At 35.3% G+C, this 22,092-nt stretch overlaps 1 protein-coding gene across 1 annotated transcript; it reads left to right on the forward strand.

The window, feature by feature from the left end:
- The first annotated feature begins 2,190 nt into the window (after nt 1–2,190).
- On the forward strand, nt 2,191–10,191 carry LOC149654300 (5-hydroxytryptamine receptor 1A-like). Its single transcript, XM_089845190.1, has 5 exons — nt 2,191–2,386; nt 3,050–3,294; nt 7,006–7,212; nt 9,408–9,544; nt 9,829–10,191. Exons 1-5 carry the CDS (start codon nt 2,206–2,208, stop codon nt 10,178–10,180), a joined length of 1,122 nt encoding a protein of 373 aa, XP_089701316.1. The 5' UTR covers nt 2,191–2,205; the 3' UTR covers nt 10,181–10,191.
- The last annotated feature ends 11,901 nt before the right edge of the window (nt 10,192–22,092 follow it).

Here is a 22,092-nt window from a genome sequence, read left to right on the forward strand (position 1 = left end):
TAAACTTCTAAGTAGTTGTATGTCCGAACGAGGTATATATGCCCCAAGAAAATGGCTTCATTTAGCGTAACATCAGTATGAAAACTTGCGAATAACAAAAACATCTCTTGTTCTAGAGAACATCTCTCATTTGATGGCCTTTATCACGTCTCGCAACCAATAAGAAGAGAGGTATAATAGATGGAAGAATAATTTAGTCCTTGAAGATGCGCTGCGCTTGCCTCTTAGCAGCGGACGGCGCCACTTTCGTTCGTTTTTGACGCGCTCTCTAGCAAAGGAAAATGGATGTGGACATCCCAACGAACAGTGATAAATAGGCACTTAGAGTTTGATTTACTTATGATATAGCGCAACCACCAAGACTTCAGAAATCTTTAGCGATATAAAAGGAAAATATGATCATTGAGTTTTATATGGTAGACGTAATCTTGAAAGGGCTCGTCCCCGTGGTTGCTTATGAGAAAATTCGCGAGTGGAGCTCAGCGGGTTTGTCCTTAATTAAACGATGGGCCGTTTGTTTTTCGAGAGTTATTAAAGAAAACTTCAAGACCCTTTGTAGGCTCGAAATTTAAACAATGCTTCCAAGTACCGGAATATTTCTTTCTACAACGACCGATAAACGGAACTCCGCCAGCTTTTTGTCTGCGATGCATTTTATCGGTGGGATTGATTTTAGCGATATTCTCTGAAAATATTTGCAAAGTTAAACTATTAAACCGGCTACAATGGAAAACCTACACCAGGCTATAATTTTCCCAAGTTAAGGCGGATTTTAATATCCTCATAAGTCTATTGGGAAATATTCCCATAAGTGAATATACAGCTTTATATTGTCTGAAAGTGCTTGCTGAGGCGACTCCATGCGTCTCTTTATTCAACTAGAATAGTCCGAGTTATTTCGGGGAATAAAATAAGTACTTCTAGATGTCCTAAAACTAGGGTAATCCTCTAGGGTAGTACTCTATTAAAAATAAGTCTTCAAAGAAATAACTTTCAAAACTCGATTACCAATGTTCCATTTAAAAGTGGTGTTTCAACCGGATTGTAGTTAGAATTTTAGTTTATATTTGTTAATTTAATTTCATAATAAAGATCCATCTTATCACTAAACCATAAAACTTTACCATTGTCGAAAAAGTTAAGAGATGATTAAAGACAACTAAGAGCCTAAAGTTGACGTGCTCACAAAATGCTTGACTTCACTTACAAGGCCCTTTAATAATAGACTTACGACAGTACATACACTGCATGGATACTTTGGGGAATAAAGCTAAATAAATTTAAACTGCCTGAGGTGTAAGAGACACAGGATGTTTGCTATAGTAACCAACCCTTTGCTTACACTACCTTAAAACTAAAAGACTTTATACCTCTACTAAAGTTTAATTAATTTATATTAATGAAAGGGGCAAATTAAATATTTACAAATGTTACTATTAGAATCTCATTTTACTTTTCAATGCGTACAATTGGCAAACAAAAGTCAAGGTTTTAAACTGATTAACGTAATACTCTTTTTAATTTAAATTTTTGTATACTGAAAGAACTCTAGCATTAAATAGTTACAAATTCTGCTACCAGGATCTCATTTTACTTTTTAATCCGTATAATTGGCAAACAAAAGGTTTCAAACTGATTAATTTATTCCTCCTCTTTCATATTAAATTCACTTTAATGTATACAGAAAGAACTGTGGCGTAAAATTAAAAACTTATGAATGATTTTCTACTCAGCACTAAATGCTAAAAAGTAAAAAAATTCAAATTATAGAGTAGCCAACTATTACGCTTTAAAATAAATGCGGAAATACAAAAACGCACGAGGTAGACATCGTGCTTTCAAAATATCATTACCTCTGGTTGTATTAAAGCGTTAAAATTTTGCCTTAACGTTACTATGAAGTAGTGAATGCTCTTTGAGATGTATTTTACAATCATAATCTAAACAAACGTTTCTGTTTATCATTTTAGCTCCATGGACGAAGACAGTGAGGATTTGATTAAGTTGGACGAGGAGTTGCCGTTGATGTTGAGTGATCCTGGAACAATTGTGTTGGTTATCTTTCTGTGTTGCCTAATAGTGATGACAATAGTGGGAAACACTTTAGTGGTGTTGGCCGTGGTTACGACACGGCGTTTGCGCACGGTCACAAACTATTTTATCGTCTCTTTGGCCGTGTCAGACCTGTTAGTTGGTCTATTAGTTATGCCAATAGCGGTCATCGATTTAGTGACCAACGATTGGGTCCTAGGTCGCGAGGTGTGCGAACTGTGGGTTGCTTTGGACGTTCTTCTTTGCACCGCTTCCATTCTCAACTTGTGTTGCATCAGTCTCGACCGCTACTTCGCCATCACGTCACCACTTACGTACGTCTTGAAAAGAAGTGGTAAGTTACCCTTAATTGTTTCAACGTATCAGCCAATTTAACACGTCATTGAAGTCACTTTGACCTTTTACTTAAATTGACTCTAAGAATCAAATAAGGCAGTGTACCTATTTCACTTTCCTTACTGCGCATAAGGAGAATGTGTCTTGACACTATTTTTATAGTGAGATGGAAAATCTGCTTCGTACGTTACGTTATAGTGAAACCTTAGCGTTGTTGATGAAACCGAGTCTCAATGAAAGAAAATTTGAGTGAATGCATAGAAAACTGTGCTTCATTAAGACTCCATTGCAACAACCCCATTTTGTCATAGTATTTCTCGGTGCTTCCTTCGTTCCTAGCTATACGATATCAGTTCTTTAGCTGGAAAAGGAACGTTCAGGAATGTTTTGTTGGTGAAAACCAATATGCAACGCTAATGTTGTACACTCTATGAATAGTTACGATATGGGAAAACCTAAAAAATCCCTAATAGTTACAATTCTACACGCAATTCCAAGATTGTCACATTCTCAAAGACAGTTTAGTTTTTTTGCCTGAGTAAGTTGGGAAGAGCCCTACATTATCGGTTTTTTTCACCGCACGGGTTATTTGTCAAGAAAGAAAAGCAGACGTTTACAAAAGATAACTAACCTCATTGCTTTTCATTATATTTCGCTTCAGTTACTTTAGCGTTGATTATGGTGGCTGTGGCTTGGATTCTTTCGGCTCTGATCACGTTTCCACCCTTGATCTTTGGCTGGCACGAAATGGGTCGGTCGAACTCGTCGAAATGCACATACAACAGCGACCAAGGCTACGTAATTTACTCGGCTCTCGGATCTTTCTACATTCCTTGTGTTCTCATGATCTACGTCTATTGGAGAATATTTGTGGCCGCCCACAAGAGACAAGCAGTACTTGTTCAGGTAATTCAAATGAACTTTTACCAATTAGTACCATCTATCGGGGTTTATATAGTTTGGTAACTTCAGTGCGAGAAACGATACAGTTTTTTGCTGTGAAAAAGTCAACTTGTATAGCCTTGTCTACTCTTAGGCTGTCGCGTTACTTCCTGGCACTTAATTCTGTCTTTTGCTTTATCAACTGTTTACCTTCAGAGGTGAACAGTAAAAAACTAAAGTGGAAAAAGCGCGAGACTTATCGTCTAACTTTCAGTTGTCAGTCTTGACAATTTTTTATCCTTTGTTTTTCCTCCGTTTCATTGGTTAAACTTTCTAATATTTTTAGTTTTAGACTTAAATCTCAGTCCAAGCAAAATCCTTATTCAACAAGATTGCTTTGAAGTTTAAACGATTTAGCAGCGGTAGTTAAACGAGTTGGTAGCTTTTATCCCCATTTAATTAAGTTCAAATTTGCAAAATTTTGGAATTTATGGTTCACAAATTTAATTACATTAAACCTGAAGAGAGTTAACAATTTTAATAATTTATAGTGCAAATTTGCTGATGCTCAAACGGTTTTTATAATTAAAATCCATTTCAGTGGTAGGCCTAGTTCTACTTGCGAAATATGCGTATGGTTTCAAATCCACTTTGAGAAAATTATTTACAAAATATGTACATTCATTTACATCATCACTATACTTAGTTTATGTAAACCATCGCATAGGATTTTCATCATTAAACTTAATTATAATTTAGTTTGCGTTTTGGAATTACTGTGAATAAACAATATTCGTTAAATTTTATATGATCTACCATGCAGTGTTCCTTGAAATTATGGTTGAGGAATTGTAGTTAAAGTAAGTTCGAGATTTAAATACACAATTATAAAACATTCAATCGGTTTCAATTTCATAGGGAATTGATCTGATATTACATTGTAATTTTCCCTGTGCCTGTTGACGACATATTTAAATTAATTACGCAAATATTGGTTCCATAACCATTATTTCGAGTAAACCTAATACTAGATACTTTATGGGACCTGTTCTGTATACGAGGCTTAATTATCTGGCTGTTCTGAAAGCTCCGAGAAATCCTCTTTCTGAAACTCCCTATCCGATTAATTAGGCTTAAGTATCCACGCTCTATGCTAAAGTTCTAATAAATCTGTCGAGATACTTCATCTATCAATTAGCCCTTTTATAACAAGGCTTCTCGTTAACGGTGACTTTACTCGCCAAACCGCAGGATGTTTTAACTATCTTATACCTTACTCCGCTCCAAGTTCCTTCAGTTCCCAATGTTGTAAGACGAGCGCACGTCTAACTGATCCTGTTCCCAATTGGTTTCCTTGTCCGAGGGGTTGCTTATTTACAAAGTAGTTTAAGATATATTATAAAGTTTCAATAGCCTAGATATAAATAGAAAATGAAAGTTTCTGGTTCAAGAAATATAATTTTAAATATAATAACGAAAGGAAGAAGATTTCAAAGGGTTAGAGGCAGTCAAAGAGAATATTTTAAAAGTTTCTTAAAGAACAAATCTTCAAAATTTATTATAATTTTAAATCCCATTAAAACTCCACGATTTCAAAGCCTATACTCCCAGACGTTTTCCCAACTACCAAATCAGAATTTGGCAGAGTCCTAATGACGTCAAGATCTGATTTCGTTTGACTTTCTAGCAACTTCACTGACAGGTGAAGCTATGAAAGAGAATTTTTGATGCCATTTAAACACCAAAAAATTCCAATCTAAGTTAGTTTCGTGCACCATCCAGGATTTATAGTCCACTAAATTATGCTGAGTGCTATTACACTACGAAGTTTCGCTAAGTGTCCAACACCTCCATTTGATACGTCATGGTACCTTCAGCAACGTGAGCTTAGTAGAAATTCTAAACCCTAATCCCGTTCCATTTCTTGAAGACCTAAGCTTACGTATCAAATGGTCGGCATGGGATTGCTAATTTTGTAAATAAATTGAAGGGTATTATTAGTACAACTCCTATTTAAGTCAAGTTATATCATTCAGGTGTCAGATTACTTAAAATTAAAGTGTAATGAATGGTTATTTTTAAACTTTCAGCATAATTCAATAAAAAAACGAATACTTTACAAATATAAGTAATACACTTAAACTTCGTAAATGTTCTGATTTAACAAATGATTGACGCTCTTTAGAAATTGAAATAGGGTGATGTTTATCGCAATTTTAATTAAATTTCTATGTCATAATGGAGGGATTTTATAATTGATGTACCGACGCCGTTTAAATTTGGAATTGAAATCGATTTTGAAAGGAAATTACGAGCTATGCGGGAAGCCTGTTTTAGGGGGCGCTGCACGACCTGGTACCGAAAACAAAATGTAATCAGAAATCACGTACTCCTTTTCAGAATGTCGAAAAGGTGTTTGTGCTGGAAGTTCTCACCCACTTGGCAAAAGCATCAATCTTCCTCTGGGAGGTTTACGAGTTTTGGGGATTTGAAGAATCGAACTCTTCGGTAATTAGTTTCCTAGCTGAGATCAGCGAAAGGGAGGAACTAAGTTCCGTTCTATGCATTAACACGTTTTTCGGGGATCATAGAATTTATTTACATTTATTTAGTTACTGCAATATTTTAAACCTTGATAAAATTAATCGGCAAAGGAAATTTTTGCACAAAACTATATCCATTATGACGAAAAATGTAGCGGGATTCAAAATGCAAAGCATAGTACTTAACGTGTTTTTCCAAGACTTGTAAATTTTATGGAAATGAAAACCACCCTTAGAAACTGTTTATTTTTCGTAAAATGAACTATTTTAAGGATCCCGTTTAAATTTTAAAGCCATACTAAGTACACGGATTTTAATTCAATGGAAATTTTTCAAAACAGTAAACATAACACGTGAAACGTTACATCCAATCAAAAACCATCCTTGTATATTAGAGCAAGTATGAATGAAGACTTATCGTAGAGATAAGGAATGAATATGCAAAGAAAATGTTTTCTCAACCTCTTAGCTACGTGGGAGCTGGGTTCATTAAAGTCAGAATTACGTAAATTTAATTTAAGATGAGCGTTTGAGAAAATCGCTTCAGTAAATTAGGTTAAAACGAACAGGTATTAAAAACTAAACTGAGATACTAAGAAAAGCAAAAGGGATTGGCTTTTCCTAAAATGTTATTCTGAAGTTCTCTCCCTGAGGACTCGAAACTAACCCACGAAAAGCGCCTTGAGATAAGGACTCTTTGACTAGCTCGCTTAGAGGCCTTGTTATTGGTTTTTTTAACTCGAGATTCAAGCAACTAAACAAACCGTAACTTTAGCCGATAGCAATACCTTAACAGACAGGTATGTGTGCTAGGCCTAGTATCTAATTATTATTTGAAAATGAATAAACGTAACTTTAAAAGAAATTAGAATATTAATATTGAACGAGATAATGGCTTTAACAGATGGAATACTAAAAATATGTAGGTTAATTGATTACAACATAATGTCATAAATTTATATTCGAATTAGTTTTGACATGATTTATACGATCGATAGACATTAGAGATTGTAGAGCAGTGTTATCATCCTTAAAATGGATTTAAATAGGAAAATACTATTTTGAAAATCTATAAATCAAATAGGATTTTTTTTACTTTTAGGCCTTTAATGGTTCTTGTTTTTTCGACAGATCAGCGAACAAATCTAACCTAAACTTAAACATTAATAAAAGGATTTTTCTGTCATTTCAGGAAGACAAAAAACGATCAGATGCTGCTCCTGAAAGCTCCTCTTCTGGCTTTTACGACGCCGAGATCGCGGCGGCTGCAGCGGCCAATAACGGAAACCAACCGGGTAGAATGCAAACCATTGTCTCAGTGTCCACAGCTTCACATAAAAAAGGCGACCCTGATTCTACAACTACTGAAGAAGTTTTGAGCGAGAAATCAAGCCATCCAGTAAGTATTTCGTTTCAGTTGTATCACTAGTCATTAATACAACTCCAAGGGAATAGCTTTTTTTTCCGGCAAAGACTTCAGTTGTAAAAGTTTTGACATAGATATCCAATCGAGTTCCTCCCCTCGATAAGAGAAAATTTTTTTTACCCCAATTCTCCGAGGCACCTATAACATAGTTGCAGCCCTTTGATTCCCTACAAGTTGACTTTCCTTGCGAACTCCAGTTTTGGCTTGGTGAAGCTAGAGACATTTGTGGGCGGGATTTATACCTGCATGTATAAATCCCGCCCACTAGCCTTCGCCAAGCCAAACCCGGAGTTCAGGAGGAAAGTCCCCTTGTAGGGGATCCACAGGAGCCGCGCTATAATTTAAGGTGTTTAAATGTGGCTTACTGTACAACGTATAGATTATCTTTCTCGTTTCGAGATGAGACTTTGACTGAGAGAATCTGACTTACAATAACTTCAGCCCTAATCTATCCCGCTGATCCCTTGGATTTGTATTATTACCTTGTGTAAGCATTGATTTCGAAATGCTCTTATTGCAATTAATACCATAAGCGACTAGATATAGAAATTCCATAAATGTTTGATTGAAACGGAGCCTATACTCCATCGCAAATTTGGTATTTTACTGGTTACTATGTTGTCGACAAAGGCCTTTTGTAACTCTGTATTTCAGAAACCCATTTGCTAAATTTTAAATACATTATCAGTCTATTTGAAGTTGAACCTCATATATTACTAAAAATCAAATCACTATAATGTTTTCTATTTTGCCTCTGTTTAACCAGTCTTTTTCCAGTGAATATTACAATTTTAAAATTAGGTTTTAAAAAATCATTATGTGAATTTATTTTACTTCTTTCAACAACAATGTTTGGTTTAATGAATAATGTACTGGCTAGAGACGGTTTAAGTTTGCGGTTTAAAAGGAATGAAATGTTTCAAGTGACTTCCTGTGAAAATAAGTTGAAATTCAAGCGCGTCTTTCTGTTTTTCTATTGGCTCCTTCAGTCAATATGGCCATACAAAGAAAATTTTGTTTTTGTATGGTGCCCAAAAACATTTACAAATATTTGAATAACTTTTGTTGCTCTAAAGTCAGGCAACTGAAATTTCCAGAATATGAAATATTATTCTTGAAACACAATTCCCGTCTGTTTTTGGCTTTTTAACCTCTTTTACATATTGAATAATATCCATTTTCTCAAACTAAACCAAACAAAACCCAAAAGAGGGTCCCAAATTCTTACGAATATCGAGGCTAAACTGAACCATTTTATTTTAAATATTGAACTCAGGATACAAATTTGAACTCTAATAATAATCAAACTGTGGGAACAGAATATCCACCTTAAGCCTTGGTCAATTTAATAATTATGAGTGCCCTAATTAAAAATACTGCTTTTACTTATTTTGAGTTGAAAAGCGCAAGCCTTATTTTTCCAACCTCATTAAATTTCTAAAATACCTTTCTTCGACATATTCCTATACGAAATCGAATAAATATTTGTCGAATTCTTCGAAATTTGATCTAGAAAGTCAAAATATTTTTCCCTTTTTTATATTACGAATTCGAGTGATCCAAAAAATTTGAAATAAAACTTGAAAGAAAAGTGTTGGGATATAAAAATCTTCTCTATTACCATATTTTTTATTTGTATGTTTTCGGGTCTGTCTTTGAACTGATTTATCTCTGTCATTGGCAGCTAGGCCCTAGGGATGACGAAGTAATAAGACGGATTCGAAAACCAAGAATATATTTGAAAATTTAACGCACTCTTCGGCATAATTCACGAAAGTTTTTGGTTATTTTTCTAAATCAGAAACCTTGTCACATAAGTATAAAGATCAATATCGGCCCAAGCCTTGGGGGTTTTTTTTTCGTTGCCTTTTATTAGTATTTTGACATGAAATGATGTCTTCTTGGACTACATTACTTAAAATCGTATAAATTGGTCCATAAACAACTATGAATAATTAGTTTCAGCAGTAGATTTATCTTTTGGTTTGGCACAATTTTTGATTTTGAAAAGTTGGTTATTGACTTCTCAAATATTGGTTAAAAAAGGCGTTACATCCCAGCTTATACTTTTGTTTTCTATAGCTTTTGGTTGACATAAAAAATTCATATTAAAAAGTGGATCTATTTTAAAATGAATGGTATTTTACCGTTTTTATATTAAAACACAGGTCAGTCGTAGCTGGTCACGTGTAAGTGTCCACCAACAACAGTCAATCCATCAGATCAGCTCCTCAGAAGCGGGGGTTGCCTCTAAAAGTGAACCAGATGTGGTCAATTCCGGAGGTTCCCACCGAACAAGAAGCAGGTATTGAACCAAATTCATTTATTCCTAAACTTAATACAAATTAAAAATAAAGTAAAGGAACTTTTGCAATTCACTCCTTCAAATTTCATTTAAAAATTAATTACTATTCGCGATAAAGATGTAGTGAAAAATTTGAAATGCGAGAACTTTGTTTATAACAAAATTTCACACACAAAAATTGGGGAAAAGGTGCCCAGTTGCAAGGGGCAGAACATTCGTTTCCAACTCCAAAGGGCTCAAAACTAAAAGAGAGTGATGTTATTTTACTTTGTGATATTCTTCAGAACTATGAAGAGATCGTCACCCTTACACCGGAAGGAAGGTTACGAAAGAGCGGCATTCCAAAGAGAAAGACGAGTGGCCAAATCATTGGCGGTAGTGGTCGGAGGATTCGTCGTTTGTTGGCTACCGTTCTCGATAACTTATCTTCTGTTGGGTTTGTGCAAGGGTTGTTACATTCCAGACGTGGTACAGGCGAGCCTCGTGTGGCTAGGTTGGATTAACTCGACTGTTAACCCTTTTATTTACGCCCTAAATAACTCTGATTTCAAAAAAGCGTTTAAACGCTTGACCATCGACCACTTTTGTAAAGCACGCACGGATCGTACGCGACACGACCCACGAAGTTTTACATGACCCATCGGCACTTTATCACTTCTTTAAAAAAGTTTTTAATCCTAAAATTTTTAAAAACTAAACGTTTTTAAACATTATTCGTAAAAAGGGGCATGTTTAATATATAATTATTAATGTTGTGTAGAAATACTAGTCTAAAAACGTTACGACCCCAGACACAAATTGTACAAATATTTAATATATAAAACTCCATAAATAGGTATAAACTGAAATTAAATGTATGTTTATCTCCAGTAACATGTCTAAAAATACAGCCTTTTGTTTAAAACAGTATAGACTTCCGCTTAATTGACGCGAAACCATTTCTTCTTAGGAACAATAACGTTTTATCAATGTTATGTCTTATACTGTAAGGAATTATATTTGCCATATTGACAGACTAAAATCTAATGGAAAAAGGAAAATGAAAAATGATCTGAACGAAACGTTGACAGTATAAAGATTCATATCATCAGACATCCCTTTAGACCATAAGTCAAATTGATTGATCGCATTCCGTTCGTTATTCAGAAAATATAATTCAGCCATCAATGATGCCAACTAGAAAATAACTTGGGCCAACAAAAAATTTAATGAACTAATTAAAGAAAGGGGAAACGATTAATCGGCTTCTTACTTCAACGCCAATTACTTCGGTCTATCCCAATGTAGCTCCGTTTAAAGGCTGAATATTGAAACCATATTAGAACGACAGGATACTGAATATTTTAGTCCATAGCTTTTGCCATTAATAAAATTTAACGTTAATGCTTAGATAAATTAACTCTAAATACTCTTTCAGAAGAAAAAAACATTACTTAATTGTACCATTCAGTTTTAAAAGCGAAATATTAATTTTTGTTCTTGGAAAAATGCTCAAAACCGTGTTTAAATAACTGTTACACTATCACGGGCGTTTGCCATCAAATATTTGCGTGTATGAAAGTGTTCTGGGACGGTTTTTACCGCAGCGTTGCAGTGAAGTCAATATAATTTACATCACAAATCCTGAAATTAAATGATTCCCTTACAGTCTCCATATAAATTAGTTAGAAAAAGACATTCACGCTTATGTAACATTAGTTATGGATGTAACATTTGTGAATACACCCAACAAAGCAGTTTTAAACGAACCTTCAAATGTTCAATATTTATACTAACTAATAACGCTTTATAATCACAAATATTTAAACACTGTTAATTAAACCCATTTGTCGTGATACCATCTAGTCAAAATATTTAATGAAAGTTGTAAGTGTGAAATTCTCTATCGGTATTTGCTATCAGCATGATTCTTTAATAAGTTGCTGAAAGAAGAATGTAGCATTTGATGTTAAGTTTAATATTTTTTATTAAAACAGAAAAATGACGTGCAATATTAGTTGATTCATATTAATAATAATAAAAAAACTGAGAACTTCAGACAGGTATGTGTAAACCTAACTTACTCGTCAAAAAAGAGATGGGTTGAGTGGATAATATTAAAATATCTATATTATATTTTACAATCTCCAGCTGTTGTTACGTAATTCAATTGGTTTGAAAGTTTAGTTTAAAAAACCCGTCTTGTTTTAATCTTTTACTCTTTTCGAACCAATTTTTAATTAAACTAGAAAAAAAACCATACTAGAATATTTTTTCCTGCATGGAACGGTTAAGGGTCTCTCTTTCAATCCAAACAAACCAATCCAATTTTTTATTCAATTAGCAATTTGCAAAATATTTTGCTACGTGTTGACAGTTCTAAGTGCTATAGCTCGGCTTTTGATGACCTTCTCTACCAGCTTATACAATTCAAGTTGGCAATTGACCAATTTCGAAATGGACAAGGCTACTTAGGTGTTGGGGTCGATTTGAAGTTAGGTTCCGCGAATCGAGCGGGCTCGGCTTTGTGAATAAAACGATTATCCGCACCTGCTACGTGAATTTTCCCACATCATTAGAGATCATCTAGTTAATGTCCGAATGTTCTAGACAATTTACCTATATATACAGAGAGCAGATAGGTAAGATTTGCTTTGTAAAAGGTAAGTCGATCGTTTTGGTACACTTTAATCGCAATTGTAATTAAACGTATGCGAAGTATTGAACTCCCAGTAAGGCTATACACAAGCCGTTTCATCAATGAATAACTTTCCTTTATAAAATATCTAGGCCTACTTTGTAAAAGTAAAAAATTGCCACAAATTATTGGGAACAAATTATAAAGTCAAAATGTAACTTCCAATTTTGATACCGTCAAACTTTGTAAATCGTGGAATTAACACCATTATCGGTGATGGTGTAGGCTTCGATTTACAAAATAACATTCTCAAATTGACCAAAAAGAACTCCATTTCCGCATTTCAAATTTTTCCATGTTTGCAATCCCATTGGCAACGGAATAGGATTCAAAGTTGTAACTTCCGAAATAGTTTCAAAACCATGAGATTTTCTATTTGAACTTTCAACTCAATTCAACAAAGTTTTAATTGCGAAGTATCCGTAGGTGACCTTTTACCTATAAACAAGGAAGTCCATTGGATGAGATTTAGCTTTTTATTTTGGTGTTTCGAATGTCGACTCGAGTCAAGAGGATTAACGTGTTTTGAGCGGAAACAGAATTAAGTCTTATAACCATTGGGGAAATCGGAATTTGACACGTACTCGATACTGCCGCTACAGTCCAACGCTCTTTATCACGTGGTGTATAGCAAAGTAATTCGTACAAAACACTGTAAGGGTTCTCTATCGAATACCTCTCTCCTTTTGGATGCGATGTTAAAACAAATTGCGTTCCGGCTGTGTCTTTTTCTTTATTATTCCTTTCCTCATTGTTACCGATGTTAAGCTTCGAGCAAGAACACTGTAGGGAACCGACTATTCTGAAATAGAAACGTTCGGTAAATGCCCGTCGTTTTTAGATTAAAGGTGTAGGACCTGTTCAACCTTAATTATCTCAATAAACAAATGTTCTTTGGGTCGAACAATACATGTATTGTATACCCTAGAATGGAATTGAAAGAACTCTCCTTAATTTAGGCAACTGTATTTAATCCCAAAATAAAAAATTCAGGTTTTTTCCTTTCGATGCTATTCTTGAGTTTTATTTCTAGCGAAGTTTCGAAGAAGTCTTTTAAAGTTCCTTTAAGGGATTTTAATTTAATTACTTAGTCTAGCTAACTCAACGCATTATTCAGTGAATCTCTTTGACCTTATCTGGCCAATCCACATTTATTATGAAATGGAGTACTCAGCCCTGAAATATTAATTTCTTAAAATACGTCATTCACGAACTAAAATGGTATTTGTAAAAGCTAACCCTTCTAAATTAAATAGTTTTCATTCTCGTGACTCGGTTTAATTAAATCTATCATTTTAATCGGCTTACTACAAAGTAATAGCGCGTAAATTTATTAGTGAAAGTGAATAGCTAGGAAACTTTCCATTTGAATATTAAATAATGTTTCTCTATAAATTCGGGACATTATAAAATTTCGAAGCGTTAATTCTTATCTCCCCCATACGCAAAGACAATAAGAAATTGTCTTTAGAATTGATTAGAAAGGATCCTATCGGATGTTATCGAGAGATAAAGTAACGAAGCGTAACTCTAATCTTATTTCGTCTACTCTGGGACAATGCGGAATTAAAATTGCTTCCTCGTCCGTGCCACTGCTTATCCACGTGTCCTTCGAAAAGGCGGATCCTCTCCATAGTAACCCGTTCTTCGTTAATTTTGAAACTTCCAGGGTTGGAATCCCATTTTTAGGGCCACGACCAATTAAGAACCCATTTGGATCGTCTTTTAAGTTAATGGATGAGGTTGAAATACCCCTTTCCTCGGTATAGACGGCTTTGCAAATTATATTCTTAATGATATTAACTTCGGGGATAAACGGACAGTTGGATGGGAGTTTTATTTGGAAACTTAAAAGTGAATTGAAAGTTTTATTATCAATTTATCTGAAGTGTATTCTAGTTAAACATATTTATGTTGTTGCCAGCCAAGCCTCCCTCTACAATATGGTGTTGTGAACTAAGATATTGGCAATAGTTCTTATTCAAAGCTACAGAATTATACAAATTATTACTTTCAAGGGTCTCATTGTCGCCCAGATGTTCTAATTGTCTTCAACTTAATTAATTCAATCAGTCTTCGACCAATAATGCAAGGAATTTGTGTAAGAGTCTAGATCCCCATCAGATAGATTTCCCTTCTATTTTTCGTATATAGTTTAGACCGTAATTATCCTAATTAGAAAACTTTGGTTTTGTTTCAAAGGTCTAACGATCTTGGTTATGCTAAGGCACGGCCCCTCGTAAATTAACTGATATTGCCCGTTGTCATTGTTCCGTGTACAGAATATTCCTGTTGTAGAGTGTCCTCGTTAAAAGGTCGGTTATCCGAGCGGCCCCCGATGTATCCTTACAGCTTACCAAATAGTTTTAAAATTATTTGGGTCGTTTTAAAGTACTCAAATTAACGTCAAGTATTTAATCTTTTTTTAAACCATAGCTGTCATTCAAATGGGTGCTTGATAGACTAACACCATTGGCCTCAAACTAGGATATATCTTAGAAGATACCAAGGTTAAGTTTTAATATAATATAATTTAATGTAATGAACAGTCAATCTTCCTACGCTGAATAATTTCGAATTGGTTGACCGTTATATTCCACAATCACAATTCAATCCTTTTAATTGAAATTTTACTATTTATTTATTGATATGAAGTTGCTTAATTAAATTTGCTATTATTGTATATTTAACTCAACTTATGTTCGCCCATAATTTATTTTCAATCAAGTCACGTGTTAAAAGTTGAATTAAATATACAATAATAGCAAAATTTAATGATGTATTTAGTTTCACTCAAAACTTCTTAATCAAACTTAATTGTTTCTGGTGTCGTAAAGGTATTCTTGACCTCTCATCAAGGATGGTTGTGACAAATTGACCATTAGAACTGGTCTTGTATATACCATATTGAGAATGCGACGTTGAAGTTTAAAACTACTCTTGTCTCTTCTTACCACTACTCAGAAAGAAAAACGAGAATTGGTGAACTTTTTTTGGAGACTCTTGAGAAGTTAGTCAATGTTTTTGAGGTTTTTCAGCCTTTATTGGAAAGGAACTGTTTAGTTTGGAGAGGAAGTGAGTCCGTTGAAGAGTGGATTGACTTGTTAGTGATCTTCAGTAAACCTTAGTAATGTCTACCTCTAGGGAATGAAACTCTGAAGTTTAAATTTGGCCGGCGTGTTCTAAGTTTATTCTTAGACCTATAATATATAGACGTACAACCGAAAGGTCTATGGTCAGTTTTTCTTCTTATTCTTCCAGTGGTTTTTGTTGTTCGTTGATCGTGGAAAAAGGACTGACTTCACTTCAAATTAGATTTATATGAAGCCGTCTTTATTTCTCTAGGAACTTTTTAAAAGTGGAATGGCCCCCTTGGCTTTGTTTTAAAGCTTTAACTGCCAAAAACAATATTTAAATCTTAAGCTTGGTAAAAAAGCGATAAAATGTAATAGACTAGATCTGGAATTCACAATGTTACCGGGGATATACTTAGATGTTTATACAAAACAAAGTATTGAGAAATTGAACTCTTCCGTTCTAGGGACATACTGGTTTTTCCCTTAAGTTATATTGCCTATAATATCCTTAAACATTTTAGGTATTTTAACTCATTTTTGCGGAAATGCAATCTGGTGAATTTTTTTCCAAATGGAATTGCTGGTGTAAAAGAAAATGGTATCTAGATTAGATAGCAGGCTGCTGAATAGTGGGAACGGAACAAATGAAAAGCGTATAAGCGAGCGACCCTCTGCTATTAAAAGTACAGTACCAATCTTTTCCATCCTTCCGAGCCATAAATCTCAAAGGAAAAGGCTGAACAGAAGCACGTAATAAAGGTCCTCTTTGCTAATTCATGAAAATCGTAGCTAATAATTAAAAAGTGTCAAATATCGGACGACAAAAAAGGTATTGTAATCATCAATAACTAATATTCATATATTTTCTATATATTTTTAACAAATTAAAATTTTACACCATAGGCCTACGCATTTCTAACAAAAGACAGTTATTTTCCAAAACATTCACATCTTTCACTACTGCAACGTCTTTAATTCAATCACGTGACTTTAGTAAGGACATTTTTTCGCACTACTTGAATCAGCATTTTAAATCATTATTACTGGCAGAGTTTTATAATAGAAAATAAACAAAATACTTGTAACAAATAAGGCAAAAATAATTATAAATTTATACACTATAGCCAAGGATTATTTTGTGTCTAGCAAGTCCGTTTTATATCGTCTAAGGTAGGACGAAAGATGTCCATTTAGATTAGGGACATTTTTAGCGTAGAGGACGATATAATAATCCAGCCCTAAAATTACGCCTCCTGTTCTTTATTACCTTCCCAACGGTCACGGAATTCGCCTCATTTCTGTTCAAGCCCTTCTGATGAAGCAAAACGGCTAAGCTAACATAGAGTTCGTAGTAGTATCAGTCAGGAGTGAACAAAGCGGTACGTCTGTGATTTCTTCGGAGGCCACCTTCTAAGGTTATTTCTCTCGCTCCAAAAAGAACCGCTAGAGGCAGTGAGAGTTGCCTAGCTTCCGCCGCGTATTGTGAACTTGGGCTCCGTCTTGCGTAGCCTCTTGGCTCGATTGGAATAACCCTTACCTGCAATTGATTAATGGAACAGTCTAAACCCTCAATAGAAATATGGAATATTGACACATAAAAATAAATCTTTTCCACGTACGATTTCAGTATCGCATTCATTCTCTGACATAAGAAAGCAGTTTTTATTTTCTTTACACGGAACGTATATGGCATACATTTCTCTATCTGTCTTGTTAATCGCGGGTAACATTGTCCGTTAATCGTCAGTTCCATAGCATCTTAAGAAGTTTGGTATTCTTTCTTATGAACTCCTGAATTAAGTTAGTTTACGAATGAAATTGCGTTTGTCGTGTTAAAAGATTTGCATCAGAATTATTTTTGGTCGCGCCAAAAACGACTGTGTCCGTAATTGCGCAAATGAGACTATTGTAATTTCTGCTGGCAAATTTAGTGAGGGTGGTTGAGTTAAACATATTCATTGACAAATCAGTTTCCCGATAAAGGTATAATTAGTGAGTTCGTGTGTCGCACACGACGCCGCTACATTTTTTTTGACCTACTAGTTAAATGATGATTGCCAAAGAAACGCTAAATCACAATGGGTTCGACGTATCCAAACCCCACTACACTCATTGCAGAGATGGGGAAGAACAAGGGTATTTGGCAGTGAGGCTCTAGGTTCTCTTTTACCTTATTTATTTGTCCGAATTCTTCTACACGACTTGTTTCTCTTTTGTTGCTCATTGCCCTACCAGCCTGTGTTAGTAGTTGTCTCTCCAATTGTTACGACTAATTACAACAAAGGGGATGAAAGGGGCTCAGTAAATGAAATGGCAAAGGCTTAATACTTCGGCTATGCTTTAATGGCACCCTGTAGCTTGTAAGGAAATCCTTTCATATAGTGTCTCTTCAACCATTTGAAGCTCGAAGTGAATAGAACTATTTTGTAGGAAGATAATGATACGCTTTACTAGCCGGAGGTCCAATGTGGATGTTTAATGTGGGCTTTCCTCCCTAAGATGCACCTTGGGAGTTTCGGAATTAGGATTGTGGGTCTATTTTTCTTTACCCATCACTTTATCTAGTGATAGAGGAAAAATTGTCAGCTAATACCCTGAGGTATACGGAAAATGAAAGAGAAACATGGTGTGGTATTATGGGAATTTTGATACTAATTCTTCTTTTTTCGTATCTCTTTAACCTTGGATTTGAATGCTGACACTACCACTTCGTTTTCGACTATGTCCTGAGTCTAACCACGTGATGTTCAGTAGCTGTTCAGTCTGGAAGACTGGTGGTCATATTATTATATCAATATATAGTAAAAAGTAAATGACAGATAGGGTAATAATAAATGTGTTTTTCTGTAAGTCCAGTGGGAAATCTTCCAGACTTTAGTATCGTTGATGTATTTCAAGAATATCTTATACAAAGTCAGTGCAACGTAGTCCTAAAATAAGTTTCTATTGCATGCATGCATCGGTGGAATAAAAATTCTTCATCACTAGCATATGTCGTTCGGCTTTATTTTTAATTAAAAACTTTAACTGTGAAGGTCTAATCTATTACCTGGAAACCAAGGTAATCAATTATGTCTCAGGAATCTGGAAAATAGAGTAGAAAACCATCCAACAACTAGGCAAATCTGAAAATTTGTTTCCCTTGATTTTTATTAGCAGCATGATAAACCGGAGCCTCCGGGATGAACTAGGCCCATGCATGTCAAATTTTATGTGGGGAAATATCCAGTTTGTTAGGAAAAATATTTTCACCATAGATGGCGCTTATTTTTCCGTTGTGACAGGGGTCTTCCTTAAATTATCGTTGATATTTTAGGGGTCAGTCATAAAATTTTTATGATAGAGAAAAGTTTCATCCTAAAAGTAACGTAAATGTTTTTGGGTCTCTTCACTTTTTACTGAATCTTTCGGTTAGATTAGATTGTATGAAACCATGATTCTTTAAATAAAATTAGATGTTAAATTATTTCAATTAAAATAATTCAGTAAGAGTAATAAAACCGTATACTTACAATCCGCGACCTTGGCCCAAATACTTAAGCAGTCGACAGGGTCACGGGGTTGAACTTTGTTTATTTTACGGTCGTGTCAGCGCCCCCAAGCGGGAAAACACGGCGAACTAAATTAGTTAAAAAAATATTCGCGCTTCGCCACACGCATGGGCCTAGTTCATCCCGGAGGCTCCGGATAAACGATGCCTAACGCGAGTTAAATAATAATAAGAGTATAGAGAATTGTTAGAAAATATGCCTTTTTTACGTAGGAGATGCGAAGATTTTGCCATGGAAACCGTTTAATTTATATTTGCACCATAGTTACCTAACCTTAAGCCTTAGTCGCATTTCTCTGGGGACGCATCCCGGGTAAGTACTTTAGCATATACTCATACGCTGGTATATGTACTTAGATTTTACACAGATAGCTTTGATTTAGTGTTGAAACGTTTCACTAAGATCAACTTTAGATTACTTCATATGCAACCAAAATATAAATTGCGTTTTGCAGATTGATGGACCATAAAAGTCTAATCTAAAACAAAAGTAAGCGGTGTTCGTTCACAAGTTCAAATTAAAAAGAGAGCAGTTGGCTGTCAGCCCATAGATTTCGTTTCGATTGCGAGACTCTAGAAATTTCGATTTTTGGAATAAATATGAACTCTATGTAGTTGGTGCAAGAAGTGATATCTAGTTTATTAGGGAGAAGGTATAGGATGCAGAAGTATTCGCGCGCCATAGTCCCAGTCCCCCTTTCAAAATACGAGGGGGGGGGGGGACATAAAAGGAGGCCGGGCTATTTCGCCTCTTCTCAGTCGGAAAATACGTAATTTTCTTCATTCGCGTCGCGCTGACGTGAGTTTTCAAGAGCCAATGAAATGCTGGTTGTAATTTAGAGGCGGGGGTTAACTCCGGACCTACGTTTGGACTGGAGATAAAGCTGGAAATGTTGCGAATTTTTACCCTCTTCCTAATAAACTAGATATCACTTCTTGGTTGGTGGGAGGAATTGAAGTTGCTACCAAACCTTTGATAGTTTTCAAATATTTAGCAGCGAATTTTCCTAATAATTGTTTTCATTTAACTTGTTTCAATGTTAGCTTTTCAATTCAGCTTATTACAACAGTAACTAAGTCCATCGAGCCTTGCCAGATCTCGAGCGGTGGTGTCTAATCCTCTAAGGAGATTCACGTGTCAGCGCTATCTTATTTTTTGTATCACATTTGGGAGTTTTGATAAGCGTCTTTACGCGTTTTGACACTTTGCGAGTCCCGATTCGACCTCAAACCCCAAACTTTGCCTGAAGCTCATTCTTAGCCTTAACCCGATTGTCCCGCTACCACCACCAAAGTGCCAGTTTCCCTAAAAAAGACAGTCCTTATCTTTACTTCGTCCCTTTCTCTCTAGCATAAAGGAGTATCGTAGAACTTGGAGCAAAAGTAATTCGGTACCAAAAAAATCTAGAATAATTTTATTTCTCGCGAACAGTCGTAAACATTTTATTACAATCTTCGAGATTCTGTAGTACAATTTGTCTTAGTGCAGAATTACGAGCCTTGGTTAGATTTACTGTTCAATCAGAGAAAAGATTTGCAGAAACGTAACAAAATTATTTCTCATTTTTTTTTGTCAAGTAAAGCTGTTACCTTTGCATGCCAAGTTTCAAAAAAGGTATGGATGGCATCAACATCATATGCTGAAACCATAAGCTTTATCCTTTAGTTTGTTTCGACTGAATTATTAAGGTCTGAAATGGGCAAAAATACCAAAATATTCGCTTCACTAACAAATTGAAATACGTGTTTTTTTTCTATACTAAAAGAGAAACAAAACAAAATGTCGTTTAGTTACTGAACATTGTGGTTTGACGCTGTTTTTGGAAAGTCAAAGACAGACGCAATTTTGTGAACATTTGAAGCGCATTTGTTCTAATTAGGCCACCAAAGTAAGTTACGAGTTTTTTTGCTGTTGGAATGTTCGCTTCCAGTCGAGTTCGAGAAAAGAATTGACAAACAGAGAAACCAACGTACAGGGGCGAGGCCGCCATTGGGGTACCCTCCCTCTCGTCAAGAAGCAACGCTAGACGGAGCCCCAGTTCACTACACCAGGCGAGAGGCTAACCAACTCGCACTGTCTATGATAGAGCTTCTTGGAGAGGGGGAAGATACCCCAATGGCGTCCTCGCCCCTGTGTGTTGGCTTCTCTGTTCTTTATAAACGAATTTGTCTATTGTTTTCGTTTTATATCCGTTTACTTCGGCTCTCTGTTCGGCCGCACCATCTTTTTAGTATGTCAGATTTTCCCTTCCTGGCAAAGCAGATCGCTCGCTTCGCTGTAAGGGTTGTTTATTGTTTTTCTTCGAACGGATTTACCGTTAGCGTCTGATGCTCTCGTGTTGCATAACAAATATAGCGAGATTAAGTCTATTTTTGATTTAGCTCCTTTTTATCCAACAAAAGAAAGGACCACGTTTAAAAAATATTTATTTACGTAGGAAAAGGAGAAAAAAATAAGAACCAGGTACCATACGCTCCGCTGAACAAAAGCATTTTATGAGTGGCAACCTTCGGAAATCGATGTGTTTGAAAATGATTTATGTTTTAAAAGCGAACCTAGAAATTTTATAGATTTTCTTTTTATTTATTTCCCCAAAAATTTTGATGCGACTGTCAATATCTACCTTATTTGTCAGACTACATTGTATACCTTAAAGGGTTTTTATTTCTTATTGAACAATAGGAAGGATTCCTCAGGTTTGTTTTAGTTATTGTAAGTTATATCGGTTTTAAGGTTCCAGTGTGTTTTATGCAAAAACTCAGTAGGCGGAAAATTTCTTTATCGCTCTTGTTCCAACTAAGACGATAGGCATTTTAAAATCCATTCCAATTACTTGAAATACACTTATACCATAAGTTTATATGATGTTTCATAAGTATCTTACTAACCCTAATGCCAGAGACTTACAGCTCGAGCTAGTTCGAGAACAACAAACGAGAATTGAAGTCCTACACTCGATGGTTAATTTTGCAGACCATCTAACCCTATTTAGTCTGAACTTACTAAGGCTTTGACAGCGTCTCACCAGGCGTATGTCGCTTACCTCGAATCTATGATCTACGTCACTTCATGACAAGCTCCAGTTTGTAACCAGTGACAAACTTATGGAACATATCTTATAAACTTATACTGTATACACGAACGGAGGATATACCCCTAGAATGATAATGTAACTTTCAATGAATGACAAAAGTTTCATCCGTAGATATCGAAGCTTTCTATTTGCTCCTACCTATCGTCCGA

The sequence above is a fragment of the Phalangium opilio genome, unplaced genomic scaffold, assembly GCF_054372755.1.
Source record: "Phalangium opilio isolate 3A_F unplaced genomic scaffold, DU_Popi_V2 ptg000079l_1, whole genome shotgun sequence".
NCBI lineage: Eukaryota > Metazoa > Arthropoda > Arachnida > Opiliones > Phalangiidae > Phalangium > Phalangium opilio.